Raw genomic sequence first — 24,639 nt, 5'->3', positions numbered from 1 at the left:
TATTTGATACATTGTAACATTCCCAGACTTTATCTTGACTGTATTTGGATTTGCCCAGGGTTGTTATACTGACATTATAGAGTTTTCTTCTCAAGTTACTTTCACCCACAGTTTTAGTTATGATTTATGAAACCAAAGAACCACACAAAAGACAGCTAGCCATTCTGCCAGAGCTACTGCTGTTACCTTTAGTGCCTCTGGCACAACTGGAGCATTCAACATCTACTGCATGTAAGGATTCTTCTCAGAAAGCAATGTCATGTCCTACTCAGGCAAGATGTTTTTGAAATCAAATAATGCCACGCCATAAACACAAACCAATGTCTGTCTGATGATCTTAAAATTCTGGATGGCACTCAGGATATTGGACGTGTAAGGCCGAGCATTTCACATCACATTATATCACTTGTATGTTTGCCATTGAGTTGTCTACTCCATTTTTAAGGCCTACAGAATATGCACTGATGTCATTGTGAAAGTACTGTAGACTACTTCAGATCGTGAAACGAGTTGCAAGAGGCTGACAGTTTAGCCATTGTTTTTTTTTATAGTGAATGTGTGTTTCTTGATTAATTGTAGTATGCTTAATACACCATATATAATATTCCTGCAGTAAGTTTCTACATTGTCTTAATGGACAGAGACGTATGTGCTTCCAAAGGAGAGGAAGTTACAATATAAAAAGCCTGCTTCTATAATAGGATCCAGATGCTGTGCTTTCTTTCTAATTTTTTCGTGGAATGGATGACCCAAAAACATCTTGCCCTGCTGTTAAAAATCAGGTCTTTTTGTTACGTTTGCAAAGCAACTGAAGAAAGCAGATTTCAGGAATCTATAGTTTTATTATTTGGCTCTGGTGGCTGTTGTGCCTGCTGTAACTAAGTAACACAAGTAAACTGGCTTTCAGACAGAAACAGAAAGAATTCTGTCAGTCTTTGATGACTACAGTACCTTCACACAGATTTATGACCCTATATCTCAGTGGAAAAAAAATGGTCATGGCTAAAACTGATATCCTGTGATTTTTACACACATCCATATAAGCAGCTGTCTCTTTGTTAAACTGTGTTTTACTCTCATTATTATGTTTACGCCGTGTGACTCAGTTCCTAGATGAGCATACTCAGCTCTTATCTGTTGCTGATGAGAGACTATGTGTTGGGGGGAGAGCTTGGTACATGAGTTAGCTATGCTTGTTGAGACAGCTTTATCTTTATTATGGCGGTTTCCCGCTGTCGTCTGGGCATTTTTGTGGTTGGTTACTGTCTCTCTGTCTGCCTTGGTGCACACAGGATGGGTCAGCATCAGCGGTATCAGTTGGTCAGGTTTATAGGGCAAAGTTGCGGTCAGCTGAGTAGCCAAGATCCTTCACTTACAAAGACACATAGCACACAGAGCAAGGCTAGAATCTGTGTACGCTCTATCCTGGGACCTTTTGTTGCAGCAATGTGACCTCATGGCAGACGTTCTAGTATAGTATGTTCTTCCTCTTCAGAAACTGAAATAGCCTACTCTCTGTGCATAGTGTCACGGTGGCCATTTACCTGCTTTCAGCTTCATACTTGGGCATCTATGATTATTCAGAAAACTTGGAGGTTAAAAATGCTTCTGTTGCCAACCACAACTGGGCAATAGTATATGAAGGATCTCTAATTACCACAGATTCTGTGCTAAAAAAAATCTACTTTTATGCCGACAATGCAACACAAATATTGTATGATTTGTACAGATGTATATAAATTGTAGAACAAAGGTGTGAATGGCTCATTTGTCTTGTTTGTTTTTCTCCCTAGAGACCTGAGGTTCAATAAGATAAAAGACTTCCAGCCAGGCTCTTTCAGACGACTCAAGAACCTCAACACCCTGTAAGTATCATATGTCACTAGATGGACCCTCTCATCTCGGTACAAGTTGCCCACTCTGTGGAGTCCTCCCTATGTGATCTCAAACATATACGGTATCACTTCATCTGTGGGAATTTAGTTTGCTCCTAGCTTGCAACCTTATCCATCTATCCAATTGTGATAGCAGTTTTGACTAGCACCTAGGCTGGGTGAACCCTGCCTGAACTTAGCAACCAAAAGACGCACCGGATCGTTGGACTGATTGGTTGAAGGACTATCCAAGCGTACTGAGTCATCTGAACTATGCCCATTGATCACGCCTCTTGTGCAGTAGAAAGAAAGTGCAGCCTCCCCATACTAATGTTAAATCTTAAAAGACTGAGTTTAGTATGGTGATAGCCAGACAACTAACACCAGCCAAATGAATCCAACCCACAAGTGCCCCAGTTGCAAATATTATCATGGAATTCTCACACCTTTTTAAGAGTTTAGAACACAAACAAGTCTTGTCTGGCTTTGCAATGCAAAGTCTGTCTCCAGCTCAGACAATCAAGAACACCTTTGTGCCTCATTTGTGCTCAAACCATGAGAAAGTCCAATATTAGTGTCTGTCTAGCACGAAAATAGCCACCTGCCACACTACAGAGTCCCTTTTTCCATGTGATCTCACTGTTAGCTTCCCAACAGTCTTGACTTGCATGTGGATTGTTGCGAATGCAGCTGTTTTCAGTTGGGAAATAAAAGCTCAATGCAGTGAGCATGTGTATAGGTGTATTACTTTTAGGCTTTTCCAGACTTAGTCAGAGGCATGAAGACACATCACTTTTTAGAATTCGGGAGTTTTGTGAACCATTTAAACTGAGCCATCAAATACACTTATATGAAATGCTAAAGCCAGTGATATGGCTCTCCTATCTTCCATCAGACTGGTTACTGTATAAATACTGAAATTCTGAGAATACCCTGAGGATCATGTCAGCTAATATGATTTGCTTCTTTTTAAGCCTCTTAAACAACAATCACATCAGAAGAATCCCTAGAGGAGCCTTTGAAGACCTGGAAAACCTGAAATATCTGTAAGTTTAGCCTTTTCACCACAGATTGCTGTTGATTTGATGATTGTCTCTGTTTTTTTTTAGATGCTATGAAGCATTATCGTCTCACGGTGATGAAAATAAAACTGTGTGTACAGAATGAGCCAGATACAGCTAAAGAAGAATGTGTGATCAGAGAAAGCTGTTTTTAACAGGCCACTAATGATTTATCCTTAAATCCTAGCCCAAGTTCACACACCAAAGACCATTCGCCAGTGCCAGCTTTCACAAAAGCTGAGCTTCACCCGACTCCCTGACAGTTGTTGTTTCAACACAACTCAACTCTGTCCAAGTTCAAAAAGCTGGGAAACAGTTTTATCCTCAATCACACAGATCCCTGTTGAACTTCATTGTTCTTAATGAAAACTGAACAACTTAAGGGAAGTGTGATCCGAGACATTCCTGCTTGAGGTTAATGGCTAATCGCCCTGGATTTATCTGTCTGACTGTCTTTCCCCCTCCCCCTTTAAAAAAAACCCCACACCATGCAGAGCACTGAGGCCAGCCTCATCTGTGTTTAGCATGGGGGAGGGGGGCATGGCAGAGTTCCTGCCTTTGTTAGTCATAGCCCCATTAGCAAGCAATAAGCCTCAGTTGTGGTATTAACGTTGTCTGCGTTGGACTTGATATTAGGTGTTTGTCTGAAGTGTTCGTCTACACTCCACCTTGCCCTCGCCCAACCCTAATCATCTACACTTCCAAGTTTCTATCAGCATTTCACTGCCATTAGCCTGGCATTGAAAGGCACTGTATACTTTTTTTGCATCAGATTTTGGTTTCTTTCTACAGGGGTGGGTGTTTGTGTTCTTTGTGTCTATACACTTTTTTACCATGTAAACAGTTGTGTCTGTTGGCCGGTGTCCATGAAAGACTGTGTTGCTTGAGTTGCTATGCACTGGGAGGCAAAGCAATGCAGTTTTCAGTTGAGTTTACAGGATAGCTGCAGGTTTCATGAACTTTCTCCCACCCTCAGATGTGATCAAATGTTGACCAATATAATATCCATCATCTGGAAGCTTTCCTACCATGCATTCTGTCTCAGTTAAAAAGAAACCGGTCTGGAGTGGCTGCCTCCAGTAGTAATTCATTCAGCCCTGAAACCTTTTGGCCTTCCCACATCCCACAGCTCTACACACCTGTCCATGACTGAGCATATTCCTCTCAGTATTAACCACCACAGCTGCACTAGGACGGCCCAAACATCACAAGCAAATGGCAGTTCCTGAACTTTCATGTGAATTAGCCAGCTGTGTGCAGCAAATACATGTACTGTATGTGCTCCCAGCCTCTGGAAGGTGCATCCCATTACCCTTTCTGACTACCCTGCTGCCTTCCCTCAACCCCCACTGTATCCATCACTATGTTATAATCACCAGGCTATATGCCCCCATGGGCTTGTTGTGGATAGTTAATTGAAGGTCGGGGTTGCTAATCTGAAGACAGCCCTGAAGTGCAGCCCCTGTGATCACAGCAAGCTGCCCTGTCATCCTAGTGGGGTGTCTTGATGTGCTCCCTCAGAGGACTGATGCCTTTGTATCTCCGTCATGAAACACCTTTCCACAGGCTACATGAAGTGACATAAACTGGTTCCACCCAGGTCACAGGTCAGCTCTGTGATGTTGAGGTCAGGTTAGAATTTCCTGCACACACAGACACGTGACTGACATAAGATGGGCTATTACTGAGTAGCAGTGGTTTCCCGTTGTCAGACTAATGTATTTGTAGGACGAGAGTATCGTTTTCATGCTGAGAACACCCCCAAAAAATGTTAACCTGGACAATATTGTCAAGGCAGTTGTCCAAAAACAATAGCTCAGTTGTTGAAATATATAATGCAACCATTTTGGCACCAGGGTTGCTTTTTCACAGTTGGTCCAACCCAGACGCTGTTAAGTGCTGGGCAGTCGCTTAAGGACAGCACTATTAATTTCCTGCTGTGTGCTGCGTACACTGTCTGTGTATAATAGAGTCCACTGGAAAAGGCCACTGAGCACTCTTGGATTTCAATGCTGGCCCGCCAGTTCCCAGCACCACCAAACGGCCCCTCGAGAGACGACTTTTCAGGCCGAGATTCCTCTTTCCCACGAACACCACTGACTCAGAGGCATAGTCGCCATCACCAGAGCAACAGCTCATGTCAAGAGGGCGGTTGTGTGGTCACCAGATGTGGTGCAAAGCACAGCAATGCAGCACTCGAAGCCAAACAATCATGCACGGTTTAATTGGATAGAGGGCTTTGAAGCGCCATCATGTTTACATCTGTATAAATATATTTAGGAGTTGGTGTGGTTTGTACTACAGTATATTTGTGAAATAATATATACCCTCCTTCATAACGAAATCTTCTTCCCTCTAGAATGTAGTATCTATGTATGATTGAATGGCTGTTTGCTTCTTTCAAATGTTTAACTATAATTTGATATTCCTGATCATGTTACCTCTCATGTGTAACATTTACTTTGCCCCTCCAATGCTAATACTAATGTTGATATAGTCTCTGTGTTTTATTGTGTCTCTTTTTTCAATTCTGACATATAAATAATGGACTCCTCCAGCTGTGTTTTGATTGGAGATACTATACCATAATTAACGTCCTTGTATTGGTCGCATAATGGACTTGGTCCCATGATGATAACTAGCTTTATATTGCTGTTATGATTTACTAATATTTCATTACTGCACTTGTGATTTTATGAATTATCTTGCTGGTTTCTCAAACTGACAGCATCCCCTTGAGAAAGTAGCTTAAACAAGCAACATGATAATTTATACAAGTAATGGAATCCCCCAGTATTTTAAAGACTCCTTTAAAGGCATTTACATCTGTTAATTCTGGCAGCAATTACTCTCTCAGAGTAGTCTAAAATTTCCCCCCAGCAGTTGGTACCCTTTTGTGTTTTACTAATATTACTGATTATTTCTCCTTTCAGCTATTTGTACAAGAATGAAATCCAGTCAATTGACAGGCAAGCATTTAAGGGGCTTGTCTCTCTAGAGCAACTGTAAGTGACCTCGTCCTCCCTCCGCCTCCTTCGCTCCTCGCTTCGTGTCCTAACCTCTGTAGCCCATTGATCTTTCCCTCATGCCCTCTGCAAGTCCCATTGGGCACTCTCCCACACTGCAGTCCCAACTCCACTTTGCAGTTGTCAGCTCACCTTGCATAGCTTTGAGGAGCAAGCTCAGGGGGGGGATTGTTTCCCTTCAACCCTGTGCTTGTAGCCCAAAGCTGAATGCAAGGCAGCGCACTGTATACTTGGACTTGGAGGGGCGCAAATGAAGATCGCGGCACTCCCGATGGACCCCCCATCATGCATGCCATGTGTGCACTGAGCGTTTTGTGTAGCATCCCCATCCACCACCACCACCTCCACCACCCGCTGCATCCTCCACCCCTGCATGTGTGTCATTTAGTTGACTAGAGAATGGCGCCCTTGCCTCTGGTATTGGTGCCAATTTGTCAGCAGCCTCTGACAGCCATTGCTGGGTGTTGTGTGCCCTGTGTATATCCCTAGCTTGCTGCTTGCCTCATCTTGTCCAGCTTGCCATTTCTGTGTTCTGCCCAGTCGTGGGACAGACATTGTTTTGCCCACATCAGCTGTGAGCTGCGAGACATAATTAGTTGTGTGTTTTAACTTCTAGGCACAATTCTCTGCCCTTGCCTGCAGACTTGTGTACGCCTTTGCCATGTGTATTATGACATTGATTGACATTTCATTATCGGAAGTGTTTGTTTGTTTATTGTTTGTTGTTTGTTTGTTCGTTTGTTGTCTTTCCATAGCTACAGACAAGCTTTCCTCTTTCCTTCTGCAACCTGTGCATAACCCCCTTCTTAGACAATATATTACGTTCACAGAGTTTATTGAAAGTCATAGAGGGGATTTGAAGTGATTAGTTTAAGCACAATGTTTAATGTTCATGAGTGTGATTTATATTGTTCTTCCGCCCAGTAAGAGATTAGTGCATACCAAGTAGGCAGAGTATGCTTTAAATCAAATGGAAAGTAAAGTATTGTAGCATTCTCTGCCGGTCATTACCGTAGCATGCCTGCTTCTCAACAGAAACATGTATAAACAAGCCGTGTGTACCCCCTCCTCCTTTTAGAGAGCTTTCACCAGCCTCCAAACCACATCCATTCTTAACAAATGACTATTTATATAGAGAAATTAGAACTAGGCCGTCTGTTGCCTTTTAACTGTGTGAAATTCCCATATGGTAATGAACTCTTTTATTTGGTGATGACAACCCTAGAATTGTGTTTTCCCCTCTTTTTTTGCATTTGTGTTTCAGCCCCAAGTATGCAGAACTCTATATTACAGGTCCAGTGTTTTATAATGAGATTAGTCTTAGTCTTTCTTTTACTTTGACTTTTAGTCAGATATTTGTCTTCTTATCAGCAGTATTAAAATATCACACAATTGCTAGTGCATAACTCAAAGCTGCTCAAGTAATGGGATCTCCCAAACTGTGACAGAGCAGTTGAGCCATTTGGACACAAAGTTGAATAATTGTAATTGTGTCCTTATGCTTGAGGGGGAAACTGTTTGTTCAGCTGTTAGGAATGATTGAACACATAATGAAGTCACTGCTCAGGTATCTTTCTCTCTCTCTCTCTCTCTCTTTCTTTCTTTCTTTCTTTCTTTCTCTCTCTTTCTTTCTCTCTCACACACACTCTTTCTCTCTCTCTGTCTCTCTCACTCACTCTTTCTCTGTCACACACACACACACACACACACACACACACACACACACACACACACACACCGACTCACATACACACACTTGCTGTGAAAGAGCATGTTTGAAAATGAGTTTGCCACATTTCTGGCTGATGCCAATGTAGTGCAACAAATCATTCTGCTATGTTTTCTGTTGGATATTGGACTTGGATAAGGTCATGTCTGCATATGTAACAACTCTCCCAGTTATTGTTGCTCTGGTAAGATGTATCATTCTCCGTCAATTGAAAACATAACGTTACTGTAACACTTCAATTGTACGTAATGAGTCAAAGAGCTTTCTGCTTATCCTCGCCATGCAGACATATTCTCATTTAATCCCACTATGTCACAGACGTTTGCTTAGTTCATATGTTGCCTGATTCACACACATTCATACAGAAATTTGACATGAATATGACATTAGGTTCTAGTATGTGTTCCCTGCTTTCATTCTCCACGAGCCTTTTGAGAGTAGTTTACTTATCCAGCTGTGTGTCTCTTTTATGGCCAAGGGTCGTGACCCTGCTACTAAAGGGTGCAGCATAAATCAAAGGGCCTTGCTCCTTTAGGTGTCTTTGTGGACTGCACACAGAAGCAAAAAGTTTACAAATGCGTTCCTGAGCGTCCAAACTATGCACTACTGCTTACTGCCACTGGCATGCCGCTTCCTACATTCAACTCCACTAGTGTGCATTGTGCTTGTTTGCTGAGTGCCAGTGTTATGTTGTGCTATTGATATGTTTTGGGTTTTTTTACCTTTTGTAAATATTTTCCCTTGTAGGTATCTGCACTTCAACAACATTGAGTCCTTAGAGCCTGAGTCCTTTGCTCATCTACCCAAGCTTGAACGCCTGTGAGTGTCAAGACCTGCTCTAACCTTTAACCTTTCACCTTTGCTTCTCTATCCAGGACTGTCCAAAAGAGGGACTCTATGCACTAGTAATCAAATCAGACAACAGCGCCTTCATTGAAGGAGTGTCTTGTTTATGCTTCATCATGACGCAGGAGAGAGAGGGAGAGAGAGGGGGGGAGTAAGAGATACAGATGATCTTTATGTGCTCCAAGATTCCTGTAACATCAGGACAAGCAATTTCCCTAATGACTCCCTTGTGATTGTTCTGTTTTTGAAATGTTGTTTTCAGTCCGGGCTACAGAGGGATGAATGTCCAGCCTTGTTCTATATTTGTATTTAAATAACGGCGTTAAGCTCATTTTGATGCTACTCTAGAGAATGTAGTCTCTGACTGTAGTCGATGTGAGCCCAGAACACCTGGCATTGCACTAACATCATAGTCGCGCCATTTTAGTCCGTTTTAGCTGAATTGGGTACCCCCTTTAGTCTTAATGAGAACCAGTACACTGACAATTGATGGAAAGGACAATTCCTACATTGTGTTACTGTAACTTTGCTCTGGTCTCCTGCTGAGCTTGAATTGAGTGATTGCATTGATGATCAAATCCTTATGGGCTTGTGTGCTTAACATTGGATCTCACGTTATAGGTCATCCTAAATGCCATGGCCATTCAGTCCTAATCTAAAGCCTCCACCCCTCCTAGAGCTAGAGTTCCTAGAGCAATCCATTATCTGCCCCCTTCACTTCTTGAACTCATCTTCCTCCTGGAGCCCCCACCCCCCAGATGTCAGATCTTGGAAGCAAGTCTGAATTCTTCCTCCCAGAGCTCATGTTTACGGTCTGTTTGTGGAATTCAGCACAGACCTTCTGCTTGCCTTAGGAGGAAAAGTAGGCCCACCTGTGCTGGAGGCATGAAAGGGGAGAAGGGCTTGGATAGGTGTCAGGATCAGGAATTTTAGGGAGAAGGATGTGAATTGTCGTCCCTGAACGGGGTGAAGGGCTTGGATAGGTGCTAGGATTAGGAATTTTAGGAAGAAGGATGTGAGTTGTTGTCCATGAAAGGGGAGAAGGGCTTGGAAAGGGGTCAGGATTAGGAATTTTATGGAAGAGGATGCGTTGCCATTATAGGACTCTTGAAATGGATGTGCTTATTTGTTTATTTATTTATTTGTTATCTTGTACGGGAGCTCCAAATAACTTCCATCTGATAGTTGCTGAGAGCAGGATTGAGCTTCTTGTCCCAGAAAAAAAACTGACCAGTAGCCTTTTGTTTTTATATAATTCATACTCCTGTATGCTACTGTACAAGTGTTGTATATAGACTGCAGTGTTCAGAATGTCATCATAATCCATTCATTTGTCTTGTGAGGGGTGTAAAAAAAGAAATGTCCTAAAACATAAAGTTATGTGATGTCAGATAGTCCTTGTCCATACGTCTGCAGTGCTGCCATGTGGAAGGAAGTGCACTTAGAGTTGTTTACATTTGATATCCTGTCCTCTCTGTCCTTGCGTTCTCTTTTAGATTTTTGCACAACAACAGAATCACCCAGCTCGCGCCGGGAACCTTTTCCCATCTGCAGTCCATGAAGAGGCTGTAAGTTTTTTTCTCTGTGTGAAATGACACCAGCTGTGTTTGTGTGTGTGTGTGTGTGTGTGTTTGTGTCTGTGTGTGTATGTGTGTGTTTGTGTGTGTGTGTGTGTGTGTGTGTGTGTGTGTTTGTCTGGAAAACAGCCGTGGTAAACAGGGATATGATGAGCTCCCCAAAAACGCAAAAAGGGGAAAACCAAAAAGGCAGATGGACACCCATCTCCAGGAGAGCGTCCATGTCCCCCTATCTCCCCCACAGCACTGGCTGCTCAGCAGAGGCGCACACAGCCATTGTCCTCGGCGCTCCTCGTTGGGCTTGGCTTCGCACCCCTCTATTGCGCCGAATCCCAGACACGCTGCGCGGCCAATGTTTAGCCAGCGTGATTATTTTTCCTCTCCTCCCTCCAGAGGAAACAATCCCATTTTTTTTCCCTCCTCCGTGGGGTTTTGTTTGAACTCGGGCCAGAGTACAGTTAAAGTGCTGCAGTGTGGAAGTCATTTGAAAAGCCGGCGTTGCCAGCTGTGCGCTGTCATTGGTGTCAGCGGTGGAGTGACCGTCGTCTGGAAACCTGGAAAAGGCCCGTCACACTGTTCCATCCTCGCCGTCCAACGGCACGACAGGAAAGATGCGTTTGTGCTGGACGTGTGTGTCCCCTCCCCCTCACGGCCCTCCCAGGCGAATCAAGATGGACTCTCCATCGCTGGTGCCACAAGATAATAGGAGCCCCATGCAGAGCAGCACTTTTACTGCTCAAGTCCATGAGAGTTTTACACTTCCCTGTGGTGCTCTGTCACCGTGATGCCAGAACTCAGCGAGCGCTTTGAAGACAGCCGCGCGAATCTCACACACACACACACACACGCACGCACACACACACACGCACACACACACACACACACACACATACACATGCACGCACACACGTGCACACAGCCCCTCTTCCTTCATCTGCAGTGTGCACTTTGTGTCAAGCCCAGAGCTTTAGCAGTAGCTCCCACGTCTGCTTTCCTAATAAAGGGCACATTAAGGTGCTGACTGTGTACCACGATGGCTGCGGATCTCTGTTGAATTAGCTGTGTGAAGTGAGCTCTCACCAGCCAGGAGGAAGGCCTGACAGAAGGAGGCCGTCTCAAGCCCGAGCTTCCATAAACTGTTATGACTACTGCTGCTATCACACCAGCGCTCGCAGATATTTGCACAGCCTCAGGGTGTTAATAGCATGAGAGGATTATTCAGGATGGATCAGTAAGGGAGTCCCAGAGTGGTAGCTCTGTGTGAATGCAGACAGGCTGTGCTCCCAATGTTGCCTGCTAAGGTGTGTGTGTGTGTGTGTGTGTGTGTGTGTGTGGTGTGTGTGTGTGTGTATTCGTTTGAGTCTTGTATCTGTGTGTGTTTCTTTCTCTCTTCCTCTCTCTCTCGCTCACTCTCTCTGTGTGTACGTGTGTGTGTGTGTGTGTGTGCGCGCGCGTATGTGTGTGTGTCCTGCCCAGGCGTCTGGACTCCAACACACTGAACTGTGACTGCGAGCTGCTGTGGCTGGCTGACCTGCTGAAGCAGTACGCCGAGTCGGGGAACGCCCAGGCGGCCGCCACCTGCGAATACCCCACCAGGCTACAGGGACGCTCCGTGGCCACACTGACCGCTGAGGAGCTCCACTGTGGTGAGGCTGTGTGAACACACTCACACACACACACACACACACATACACACACACACACACAGAGAGAGTGAGAAAGAAAGACACATCTTAATGACGATGTACGTACAGAGTGGTTTTGTATAAAGGCATATAGATAGTGTAGATATGCCCAGTCTATGTGCATCCATGCATCATTACACTAATACATTGAGACTGAATGAATGCAGGACTTTTAGATGTCCATACTGTATATGTGTAGACACTGTACATTTACACACACACACGTTCATACGGTCTTACATTCTTACAAACAAATGCTCTCACAGAAGAGGTCTTGCAGTGAAGAACAAAACAGGCCTGTAACTACGTAACTCAATTTGTAATGCAGGCTCTGGTGCTTGAGAGAGTTGGCCAAAGTTCAGCTTATTTGTTGTTTCTTTGGCCTCCTCATGGCGATGTTTGTGTGTTGTTCCTATTGGTCAACCCAGTGTATAGATACTGTAGGTAATATACTGTAGATAATATACAGATACTGTATATTCCTGACAATGTGGAACACGATCTGATCAATACTGATCAGTAAGCATGTGACTGTTGTTTTAGCCAGGTCAGCCAGGCAGCTAGCATGTGGACAGTGTTCTTTAACCTGTTAGGACCCATGCCTTAGTGTTAAGCCAGAAAACAAATCCATTTCCCCTTGACTTAGTAAATAAAGTCCATTTCAAAACAGATAAAGACCTGTCACATGTCACTCTTGACAAGGTCTCTTCAGTGTAGGGAGTTCAGAGGCTGTGTGATGATACAGCGTCTTCTTCTCCAAGGTCTGGAAGTTCGACATCTGTGTTCTTAAGACAGTTCACTTCATTTCTTATCTCTCTGTTGTTGAAATGCTGGTCCACACATACGCACACACATACATACATGTACATGTTAAGCACTGAATATACCAATGTATTTTATACAGCAGCTATGTTGAAATAACCTAGAAAGCTGATGATAATGTGGTCTGTAGGTCACATAACTCAGGTGGGACTCATAGTTCAAGTCCAGCTGCAGTCTTTACCAGCAGGGGCCTCCAGAAAGGGTCAGTGGTGAAGGTAGCCACTCCGTAGTCCACAGGCCATCTGCTGAACTAAGAGTTCCCAAGTCAGTAGGGGGGCTGGTGGTGTGTGACGCCAGGCCTCCCCATGCTAGTGAAACACAAGCCAGATGCAGCTCCATAAAGCTGTGGGTGCTGTGTGGGTGCTGTGTGATTTAAGCACATGCTAAGCTAAAGCTGCGTGCTCATGAAAGGGGTCTGCTGTTGTTTGATTTCTCTCTTCCCTCCCCTCCCTTCATTCTGCCCACCTCTCCCTGCACCTCACATAAAGGGCCATTAGATGCAGCTCAGCCTTTCGTGTAACATTCAAGTAATCCTCTGTAATCTTCTGAGTCATTCCACACACACACACACACACACACATGCACACACACACACACACACACACACACACACACACACACACACACACACACACACACACACACATATAGACACACGCATGCATGCACACACACACACACACACACACACATACACCTTAAATGCAGCATTTGTTGGACAAGAAAAGCCATCTGCTCTTCACAGTGATAAAACTTTTCAAAGCACCACGAACCCACAGCACTCATTTCTCACCTCACCAGCCCGACCTGCCCGTGCTTGCAAAACTCCCCCCCCACCCCCCCACCCACACCCCCTCCATGATTCCAGCGCTGGCACGATAACAGCACGCCCCTTCTGAGTGGCACCATAAACCCCCTCCACGTCTGCTCCCCTGCTCTGCAAGAACACTACACCAGCCGAGCAAAGCAGCTGTCAAAACAGCCCGGGCAGACTGGCTCGACGCGCAGCCACCTCAGCGCCACCCACAAACCTCCGTGTCCTCGCGCGGTGGTCACCCCCGTAGCCGGGCACCGTCGGCCGTAATGGACAGGCACGTTAAAGAGCCCAGGCGCCTGGGCCTGTGGTGGGGAGGCGCGCGGTCCTTAAGGAGGGACGCTGTGGCCACAGGCACCCCCTGCCTGCACCGTCCACCCCTGCTGTTGCTGCTGTGGCCTTTACCACCACTGCAGAGGGTGGTGCCGCTTCAACTTTAATCAACAGTGACACAGAAAGTGTTTTTATTGCGTGGGAGATCTGGAGTGCTGTTGTTCGCTCATCTACTCGACTTCCTTTTTAGAATGTGTACATGAGTCAGGAAGGGTGGCGATGGCTCCTAGAGTTAAATGTTCATAAAGTGGAGATATCCATCAAGTGGCCAGACAAAGGGCTATAGTAGAAGCCCACTCAGTCTGGTCAATAGTCTGAAGTCATTGTGTGCTACAATGTGTGTGTGTGTGTGTGTGTGTGTGTGTATGTGAGGGACAGAGAGAGTTGAACGTACTGAGAGCTGTCTTACATGAATAAGGGGCATGGGGTGATTTATGTGTGCCTCCTTGCTCATCTGTTGGCTTAACCAACATGGCCTCCTCACCAGAGACAGTGTGTAAACAGTGAACTCTTGCAGGAATCATTTGTATTTTTAACCGCTCACTGTTCAGCGCTATCAGTGCTTTTACTGCACATGGAAAAGACAGGACACAGTTGAAACTGCTCCTGTGAAGAGTTAACCAACTTAACAAGCTCAATAATAGACTTCGTTTGTTTCAAAGCATTTAGTTGTAGTTTAGTTTAGTTGCAAGTTGGCCTTAGCTTTGTGCTAAGTGTTTTAGCAAAGTATTAAGTTAGCTATTAGCTATTAGCTTGATATCCATTCAAGCCTTGTGCGTCGTGTTTGTGGATATCTGGAAATGTAATGAAGTGCTTTACAGCGAGTCTCTGTGGTGCTCAGGAGGCCTGAGGCTTGACACAGAGGCTGGAAGCCTGGAGAGGGGTGTGGTGGCTGTCACTGTGCCTGTGGCCGCTGTGTGGTTGGTGTGGTGCCGAGACATTATGACTCGCCCTGTCACACTGCCAAACCATTCCCCTGGGATCGAGGCGGGGAACGGAGTGAGAGTGAGACTGAAAGAGAGGGAGAGAGAGAGAGAGGGAGAGAGAGAGGGAGGTAAGAGGGTGATTTCCAGCTGGCATTTACATGGCCACCAGCGCCTCAAGCCAGCCTTCTATGGTGTGATTGCCTGCAGTAGCTGTCCTCATGCCAGTCCCTGTCTGGTAAATGCTGATTGCTCTGCTCTCTCTTTGTCTCTGTTCCCTCCTCTGTCATCCCCCTCTCCCTCTCTTCCTCTCTCCCTCTCTCTCTCTCTCTCTTCATCTAATTATCTATTCATCTCTCTTTGATCCTTGACCCTTCCTGTCCTCCGTTTCTGCTCCTCCTCCCCCAGAGGTCCCCAGGATCACGTCGGAGCCCCGGGACGTGGACGTGACCTCAGGGAACACGGTGTACTTCACCTGCCGCGCAGAGGGCAACCCCAAGCCCCAAATCATCTGGCTGAGGAACAAGTGAGCCTGTCGCCGTTACTCATGATTAATCTCCGCTGTTGACCTGCGCCGCAGGCTCCTCAGTGGAGCGGCCGCGCAAATTAAGAGCTCCAGTCGGCCGAATGACTCCCCCCTCATTGAGTCCTGCATGCCGGGGGCCAGAGAAAGGCATGACCTCCCTGTAGGAGTTCTGCCAGTGTTCATCAAGGAACAGCCCCACTCATTTGGCTCTCATTTTGTCCAGTGATTATTCTTTGTTCATCCCAGGGATCTGTTTCACATCCCATTGCATTTTTTTAATTGCTTACCAACACATTTTTCTAGTAAGTAACTTTCATTGTATTCAGTGCATTCAAAAGTATTTTGAAGTTAATGGAGTGGTTGATGTGTCATTAGAATGATCATATCAGGCAGGCTTGTTTGTGTACCGCATTTTATATGTAAAGCCAATTAAAGTTGCTTCAAGTAAACATTGTAAAGGCAGCCAGGGCAACCCCGTGCTTCATAAACACTTGGAAGTGGCTCTTGGTCCACTTAGATGTGTTTATGTTTTTCTGCTGTGTGTGGAGCACTGCACTGTGTCAGTGTGTACCACGGCAACAGGAATGCCTCCTGCAAGGTGTGGCCAGTGTTAGATAAACACTGGAGTCCGAGTCGAGTCCGCGTGTGAATGCCTGCCGTCTGTCTGATTTTTCCATTTCCTCCGCAGCAATGCACTGAATATGCGTGACGACGCGCGCTTGAACCTGCTGGAGGACGGCACACTGATGATCCAGGACACGCGCGAGACGGACCAGGGCGTCTACCAGTGCATGGCCAAGAATGTGGCCGGAGAGGTCAAGACTTCTGAGGTCACCCTGCGCTACTATGGCACACCATGTGAGTGTCTTGATATGCCCTATGACCCTCCCATGCCAACATCCAGGCCACTCATCAGGAGCATAGAGTACAGTCATTCCCTGTGTATTAGGCGCATTGTGTATAAGCCTGTGTTTTATGCAAGTGTTTTATGCAAGTTATAAGAAACAAAACCATATTGATAGCAGATGAAAATTTGCTAAGCCACGGCTAATAGTTGGGGAATTGTGGTATGCCATATTATATGATACTTTTTAAACACAGAAATAAAGACATAAAGATAATAAGATAATAAGCATAAAGTGCATTTTCTTTATGCACAGGCTCATCAGCACCATAGCCCACATGTGCAGTATACTGTACATCACTTATGTGAAATGGTATTTGAGTCCATCCCGATTCTATAGCGACTGTTGTAGATTCCATGTCATTTGCTATTATGTAAACCAGACCAAAGAGTTCATAAGACACACACACGCGCACACACGCACACACACACACACACACACACACACACACACACACACACACACACACACACACACACACACACACACACACACACACACACACACACACACACGTAGGCTCTCCCCCTTGCTCCTCTGCAGCAGATAGTAGGCGTCTGGCCCTTGAGCTCGGTGACCCCCAGGTCAGCTGTGCAGTGACGGATGGCGTGGAGTCCAGGCCCAGTTTAGAAACTGCGGTCAGACAGATGTTTGGCATTTCCTGTTCTCTCTGATTACGGGCAGTAAGCCTGGGAGTGGACGTCATTGTGGCGCTGCCCCCAACTCTACAAGCCTCAGGAGTTCATCTCAGTTTAGAGTCGGGCTTGTAGACGGACGCCAGAGCGCAGTTCCTAACTCCACGCCGTTAACCCTTAAGAGGGTTACGTAAATGTACATTTGATTACATAAAGCCCACTGAGTTTTGCTGAGATTTGGCACAAACCCAACACAAGTCCTGTTCAGTTTTGCAGATTTTTCTCCAGACTCTATTGTTAATGTTACCCACCACACACAAACACACACACACACACACTTTCTCTCTCTCTCTTTCTCTCTCTCCTCTCTCTCTCTCACTCACTCGCACACACACACACACACACACACACACACTCATTGTCCGTCTCTGTTTCTGCTCCATCTCAGCACGGCCCAGCTTCGTGATCCAGCCGCAGAACACGGAGGTGCTGGTGGGCGAGAGCGTGACCCTGGAGTGCAGCGCCACCGGTCAGCCCCTCCCCCGCGTCTCCTGGACCCGCGGCGACCGCACCGCGCTGCCCACCGACGACCGCGTCAACATCACGCCCTCCGGCGGCCTCTTCATCCAGAACGTCAACCAGGCCGACGGGGGCCAGTACACCTGCTTCGCCAGCAACGAGGTGGACACCATCCACGCCACCGCCTTCATCATCGTGCAGGGTGAGCGCCCAGTAGAGGCCTCTTTGTGCTCTTCCTATCAGCTAGAATAGCCGTTGTAGTGACCCGTCCCCTCTGTGCTCTTCCTATCAGCTAGAATAGCCGCTGTAGTGACCCGTCCCCTCTGTGCGGCCACACCTCTGTCTTGCAGGGCCGGCGCTGCAGCCATATTGTTGTTGGCTCACTGCTTGCTGCTCACGCTGCTCTATGTACACAGAGGGCGTGTGCGGCCTTGACCAAGTTGGAGCTTGCAGAGTCGGAGCTACGACATCTTAACTCACTAGCACACTCCGGTGAAGTGTTTGTGTTTTGAATGTGAAGCAATGAATTGGCAGTGGAGTACTGTTGCCCATGGCTGTTTGGAGCGCTCCCTGTCTTTAAGAAGAACTTCATTTTTGTTTGTTTTAAAGAAAACAAGCACATTTTGTGTTTGGCGTGATTTGAAGCCATTCACAGGTTTTGTTTATTACTTAACCAGATTGTTTTTCACGGCATTATTTTACCTTGCCAAAAGTTAAAAGAGCATTACAGAGAAAGAAAATAATCAGTTGTAGATTGCCCAGTAAACAGCTTAGTGTTTGTTTTCCTCCTCTCTCTCTCTCTCTCTCTCTCAATCTCTCTTTCTCTCCTTTGCTCAGCTGTTCCCCAGTTCACTCTGACGCCACAGGACCAGACGGTGCTTGAGGGCCACACTGTGGACTTCCCCTGTGAGGCCAGTGGATATCCTCAGCCTGTCATAGCCTGGACTCGTGGAGGTGGGTCCTACACAAGAGCCTCCTTTTACCTGTTCACTTACACTCAGTGTTACAGTATGTCTGCAGACTACATGGTTACTGGTGTCAGCATGCACTAGGAGGAAGACTTCATTACATCATGAAGACATGCACATAGCATTCATAGCATAGCAGAAAATAATGAGGTGGTAATGTGACAGTGTGTTGACGTCTCATTTCCATGTTTTCCATTTTTCCACATTACTATGTCTAAATTCAGTCATTAGTTCCATGCCTGTTGTTCCCAAGGTAGCATGTACTATCAGTATGTTGCCTTATAGTCGTAGCATTGTAGTGTCACTGTAAGTCATTGTCCAAATTTAGTTCACTTTAAGACTTACAGTAAGTTACATGTCGATACTGTCTGTGCAATTAAGTTGCATTACTCTCTGTGCTTGCTTCAATCCACTAACAAAAAACTTGAATTGGAATGACTTTATAGGTGTGCAAATACGACAATGTAACTGCTGTTCTAAAGACTGTGTCAGTATAATTTATTGATAATGTATGCATTGAATGATGTGCCAAAGGACAAGATAACTTGGCTGACACATACATCTTGAAGAAAAACTCTGTTCCTTTCACCTGACAGGTAGTCCACTGCCAAATGACAGGCGGCATGTGGTACTCTCCACGGGCACCTTGCGTATTGCCCGCGTGGCACCTCATGACCAGGGCCAGTATGAGTGCCAGGCTATCAGTCCTGTGGGCACCGTGACCACAGGCGTCCAGCTCAACATCCAGCAGAGAGGTAACTCTCCTCCTCCTCCTCCTCCTCCTCTTCCTCCTCCTCCTCCTCTGCCACACTCTTCCTGTGGTTGTGCACACACAATGCAATCAGATCTCCACAGCTACAAATATCCTCTGGATACGTAACTTGCATACATAGTACTGCATACAGAACTATATGAAGACCTTTTGCACTTAAAACCATATGAAAGATATATGAAGCATGTAAATGTCTCATGACTCTCATGTCTCAATATGCATACCATTTACGGATGATTCTGCTTAGGACTGCATACTGTATTATCCCACATCACGGTTGCTTTTATCATGCCGTTTTTATATTTCCCACTCATGTGGCAACATGTGTTAAGTGAACTTGGGTGAAATGCCTTTTTAAGTTTCTGATAAAACTGCCTTGTAAATGCTGCCTGTGTTAGTGAATGGAAATGTTGTGGTATAGAGTGGGGTTGTGTGGGGTGTAGTGTGGTGTGGGGTTGTAAGTCTGAGTGTTAGGGAGGGGCTCAGCCAAACCTCCTGCAGCTAATTTGTCATTTACACACTCTGGCAAGCTGTCAATTACGACAACAATGCCCCCCCGAAAGGCACCAGGCCACAGGCCTGAAACGGAGCCCCCTCCCCCACCTAAACGTAGCCTCCGAAAAATTATAGGCTTGCACAGCAACCCAGGAAACAAGGAAGTCTGTAATTCTAAGATGACAAGATGTTTTCCATGTTGTAATGGTTGTTAACACAAACACTGAAGTGCATGCCATATAATGGACACCTTCATGAGGACTAGATTCTATATTGAGTGGCAGGAAAAGATGGATTGCTACGTGTTACACAAGAGCAAGAGAAAGAGAGAAAGATATAAAACTTTCGAAAAGAAACAGCCATGATGGTTTACGATGTCAAGACAAACATCAAACAACTACTCTTGGATGTTTAGAATCATAATGAATTTGTGGCATTTGTGTAGTATTTATCCAACTGGGCTGACAACCACTTGAAAATGTTGAAATGAATGTGTTGTGAGAGATCCACTTTAGCTGAGGATTATTGCCTCACAATATGCAATACAAAGCACTTTGTACAATACAATGTAAAATGCAAAGCACTACTCTCAGATTTGCAAAACAAACGTTGATGCTAGTTTACATATCAGGGGTTTATCCCAACAGTGCCTTCTGATACCATACTGTAAGATAAAGGACTCAAGACTGTAATAACCCTGGACCTGGTCATGAAAGCTTTGCTTTGTTTATGTGTCATGCTTTGAGACTTATGTCATTTATTTTTTTGAAAAAAAAAAAAAGAAAAAGTCTGTTAACCATTCTGCTCCAAGCTCTTGCGTAATCATTAACACATGTTTTTAAATCATCAGTAACGCCTGTTTTCACAAATGCTCCAAGGGATGTGACATTGGAGTCTGGCACGGATGTCCAGATTCCGTGCAGTGCTCAGGGAGAGCCCACGCCTGTCATCACCTGGAACAAGGTAAGAGCGTCCTGGCAGATGGTCGCCACAGCCATCATCACCCAGCTCTAGGACCTTATCAGTTATGGGATGGCTGTGCTGCCATGCAGGGGTGGAGGAGGGAGACATGGTTGGAGACAGAAAGTGAAAGGGAGTGAACGGAGTTATTTACACGTGGTGTTCACTGTAGCTTTTCTCAACGTGCTAGTCTCCTTGTTTTTAAAAATGACAGACCAATTGGCTCTGCTCTTATCTTCTTCTGATATATTGCTGTGAAAATGAACAAGGTGTAGTGCCAGTTCTTGGGACTGACATGGAACGGCTACTGAGTAATGGTTTTAGGGTGATGCGGAAATAGTATCTTAAGTGTGTTTGTGGGACTGATCCATATTTATGTTCTAAAAATGAGCCTCACCCTGTTGTCCTCTGTTTGACCCCTCAGGACGGCGTCCAGATAACAGAGAGCGGAAAATTCCACATTAACCCTGATGGATACCTGCAGGTCAATGATGTTGGGCCTGCAGATGGGGGGCGCTATGAGTGTGTCGCCCGAAACTCCATCGGCTACTCCTCTGCCAGCATGGTGCTAACTGTGGAGGGTAAGCCGACTCTGCCATATGCTTGCAGGTCAAAGGGAACAGTACAAATGAAACAGATGAAAAACTGGATGTTTCATAGTCATTCAACAACACACACACAGAGATGTTCTAGATACTGATCTCACTGATGTGTTATAGGCCGCAATCTACCAGTCGCCACAAAGTGGCAGAAACAAATGATATTGACTAGAAGACCCTGTCCCTGTATTTTCTTACACATGTATTGTACTTTGGCTCAAGCTAATTTCTTTATTCCTTTCTCTCCCTCCCCTTGAAGTGCCCCAAGTGAGCCGAGAGGGGGATCCATTTGTGGACCAGTCCATAGAGGAGGCCATCCGTAGCGTCAACAGTGCCATTGACTCGACCAGGAGACATCTGTTTGACGGGTGAGCAGCCAAGTCCCCCCTCTCCACCCCAGACCCTCTTAAAGCCAGTCTCCCGTGGCGGCCCGGCTCCTGGCCAAGCCAGAATACCCCTGCTGTGAGTCACCGAAGAGATGTGCGCTGGTGTGGCGTGGTCGAGTCAATAGTTACGCATGTCCCGTAGATCAAGACCGTTAGTTAGGAATGAAAGTGCAGTGTGGTATTTGTCAGTGTGGAGTGCTGCGTGAAAGTCACTATAAACCAGTGCTTGTCGAGGCACCAAGTGTTTATGTCTGGATGGAGGTGATTGTGGAGGCTTTCGCCTTTATGATATGCTGTGATATGTTCAGTGTCCAAAAGTAATGAACAGCACAGACCGGTTAAAAGTCATTTGCAGTCAAGCCTCATTCCCTTCGGGCAGCACCTGTAGGAGCAGTGTTGCAATATGAGTCCTAATCATGTGTCATTAAGCATGGTCTTGTCCACTAGCCATCCACAGGCTGGACTCAACTTACCGGGTTGCCAGGAAACCCACATCTACACACAGCATAATATTTTGCTCTCGCTCCTTGGACTGAAATGATTCGTTGAAAGAATAACTGACAAGAACTTATCCCACGCCACTTCATTTTGAAACGCACCAGCCTCGCAGAGCACCTGGCAACATCTCCCATGTTCAAGCCTTTTTTCGAACGTTAAATGTGCTCCTATGATGGATGTTCCCCAGATGAGGTCCTTGCCCCCAGAACAATCTCCGAAAGTGTAGACAAGCGTGTAGAGACGAAGCACGTCAGGTCGTGAGCGCTGGAGACCGCAGATGGGTTATCCAGGGGAATGTTTCCGGTGTGCTTAACACAGCCCACCGAGGCTCCCCAGCCTAGCTAATGACAATCACAGAGAACCTGTCTCATCGAGCAGATTGCTAATTCAGCCGCTTTGGCCTGTTTACACAGCATGAGAAAAGATTAAGGCCAGCAGAACGCTCTTTGCTTTTTTTCTCCCTTTCTCCTCTCTGACCCCCTCCTCCAGCTCTGTCTTTCTCTCCTTGTCATCATCTTTGCCAGACATTCATGTATCTGTCCACCAGTGTAGAACATGCAGCAGTTTCATTTGTAAAGTTGCCTAGTGAAGTTCTAGTGTTGTGTAAAAGAGGACAAATGCAGCTCAGTAATGCCCCCTGCCCAACACCTTGGCACTAATGACCTTACCACAGATGTACCAGCCTGGAGATGGCCAGAATTGTTGTTTTGAAGCCAATGTTTCCCTCTATACCCTAGACCGCAATTTCAGGCAAAACAGCTAAGACCACAGGGGATTCACTACTTCTTGGTATCATCTTGATGAATGAAAGTAGCTGCTTCTACTTTTTGACTGAGTGTCAAGGAGTTTGCAGTGGTATCAGTTTGTTGGTGGTGTTTGTCTCGTGGAAATTGAACACTTACTTTTGAGAAGACATGATGCTTATCAGGATGGAAAGTTGGCATGTGATCCTCACTGAAATGCGGAATGATGCCAAGTGAAAAGGAGCTGTTTCTTTTTCATTGTGGTGAAATAAGAATCCAAACAATACCAAATTAGCTAGGATGTTGGAACATAATATTGGTTATTTCTGAAGAATGCTCATTGTCTTATTTTGCAAACAGCTGTTGTTGACATCAGCTGCACGCTTGAATGCCTCAGCAGCTTTTTTGTCTCTGGCCTCTATTGTTTTGTTCTATATTCTACACCCCCCCCCCCCCCCCCCCAGTATTAAATTAGTAAGCAAGGAGTTTATCACTCATGGCATTGTAGGAGAGCCTTATTTGGTCCGCATAGACAGATCTGCTGGTAGGCAACATTTGGCTACTGGTCCAGCTTTGAGTGTACGTATCTGTCCAAAATGTTGAAAATATTTTACCCATAAAAAGATATCTCTTCATGCTGTATCTCTGTTGGGACAGATGATTTCAGTTGTAGGAAATGTATTCCTCCTCTATAACTTTATATGAGGCACTCGTATATGACTCATGGCTCCCATTCAGCTTATGCATTCCATTGCCACTCAGCTATGGAAATGATACTGTTTAATGTCTGAGGCCCAAAATATTATTTTGCTCGTGACTTCATATTTATATTCGAGACCACAGGCCAGTATATGGTTTAAATCAAATTGTATTGAGAATGCATGCAGCTTAATGGACAATAAAACCATACTTCTCTGCAATTGGCAAATATAATGAGATTTCTGTCTGTGGTAAACATGTTTTGTCCTCCGTAGTTCGCCCCGGACCCCAGGTGAGCTGCTGGCCCTCTTCCGCTACCCAAGGGACCCCTACACGGTGGAGCAGGCCAGGGCAGGCGAGATCTTTGAGCAGACTCTACTCCTCATCCAGCGGCATGTCAATCAAGGGTTGACGGTCGACACAAACGGAACAGGTGAGCGCCCTGCGATGTGAGCCTAAGGATGCCCGAAACATTGTACATTCCACGCCGAGTTTACAGCAACACCTGGGAGTTGTAATGATGTCATGACTGCGTAGTGAATATTTCGCTGTGCCTGGCCAAGTTAGAATGTAAACCTCAGTAATGAAATTTTAAATGGTCTTTGTGCAGGTGTGCGCTATTATTTTTTGTAGTCCTCTGTGGGCGTACTTCGTGACAAGCTAGACCTCCATCTGGAAAAAATTGGCAAAAAAATCAAGCTGGAAGCTGGAACACTTACAGTACCACAAATGCTGCTAGTCTGATTAGAGCTATAATTAATAACCAGACAGCAAGTTAATCAGTCAGCTGTTTCTGTGGGTTATGATTAAAACTTCATAGCTAATGAGTCATAGGCTACTGATTAATGTTGGTAATGATGTCAGCTTGGTCTTGTGAAGGCACTTGCAAGTTTGGCAGGATACTATGGCTTCATTCGACTAAAACCAGGTGAATTGAGTGTTTACAGTCATACAGTACATTTTTAACGGCCGCAAAAAGGATATTGGGTAGCCTTGTTTGAATACAAGGCCCAGTGGACACTGTGGCGCTTTCAGACACAGATGAGAGGGACTGGCTGTTTGCACTGGCTGTGACAACAGCCAAACGCTCATTGTCGCCCCAAGGCCTTGACAGCTCACTCTGGGGGTTTAGCCCGCCAGCATAAAACAACGTAGCCTGTTTGGATTATCATCCGACCACTTGGACCCTTTCCCCCACTAGGTTATATCAGGCTACATCCACATTAGCAGCAGTGCCTGGAGCT

At 45.6% G+C, this 24,639-nt stretch overlaps 1 protein-coding gene across 1 annotated transcript in view; it reads left to right on the top strand.

Annotated features, from left to right (window-relative positions):
* The window catches only part of LOC134067624 (peroxidasin), a 46,145-nt gene that overhangs the window by 11,997 nt on the left and 9,509 nt on the right, over nt 1-24,639 (top strand). The window contains exons 2-16 of the mRNA XM_062522996.1: nt 1,794-1,865; nt 2,849-2,920; nt 5,869-5,940; nt 8,438-8,509; nt 10,033-10,104; nt 11,590-11,759; nt 15,099-15,216; nt 15,905-16,074; nt 17,205-17,477; nt 18,113-18,229; nt 18,840-18,998; nt 20,361-20,473; nt 20,895-21,051; nt 21,329-21,437; nt 23,671-23,828. Coding sequence (XP_062378980.1) covers nt 1,794-1,865; nt 2,849-2,920; nt 5,869-5,940; nt 8,438-8,509; nt 10,033-10,104; nt 11,590-11,759; nt 15,099-15,216; nt 15,905-16,074; nt 17,205-17,477; nt 18,113-18,229; nt 18,840-18,998; nt 20,361-20,473; nt 20,895-21,051; nt 21,329-21,437; nt 23,671-23,828 — 1,904 coding nt within the window. The remainder of the gene's footprint in view (nt 1-1,793; nt 1,866-2,848; nt 2,921-5,868; nt 5,941-8,437; nt 8,510-10,032; nt 10,105-11,589; nt 11,760-15,098; nt 15,217-15,904; nt 16,075-17,204; nt 17,478-18,112; nt 18,230-18,839; nt 18,999-20,360; nt 20,474-20,894; nt 21,052-21,328; nt 21,438-23,670; nt 23,829-24,639) is intronic.

The sequence above is a fragment of the Sardina pilchardus genome, chromosome 20, assembly GCF_963854185.1.
Source record: "Sardina pilchardus chromosome 20, fSarPil1.1, whole genome shotgun sequence".
Lineage (NCBI taxonomy): Eukaryota > Metazoa > Chordata > Actinopteri > Clupeiformes > Clupeidae > Sardina > Sardina pilchardus.
This window is presented reverse-complemented; position numbering and strand designations above follow the sequence as displayed.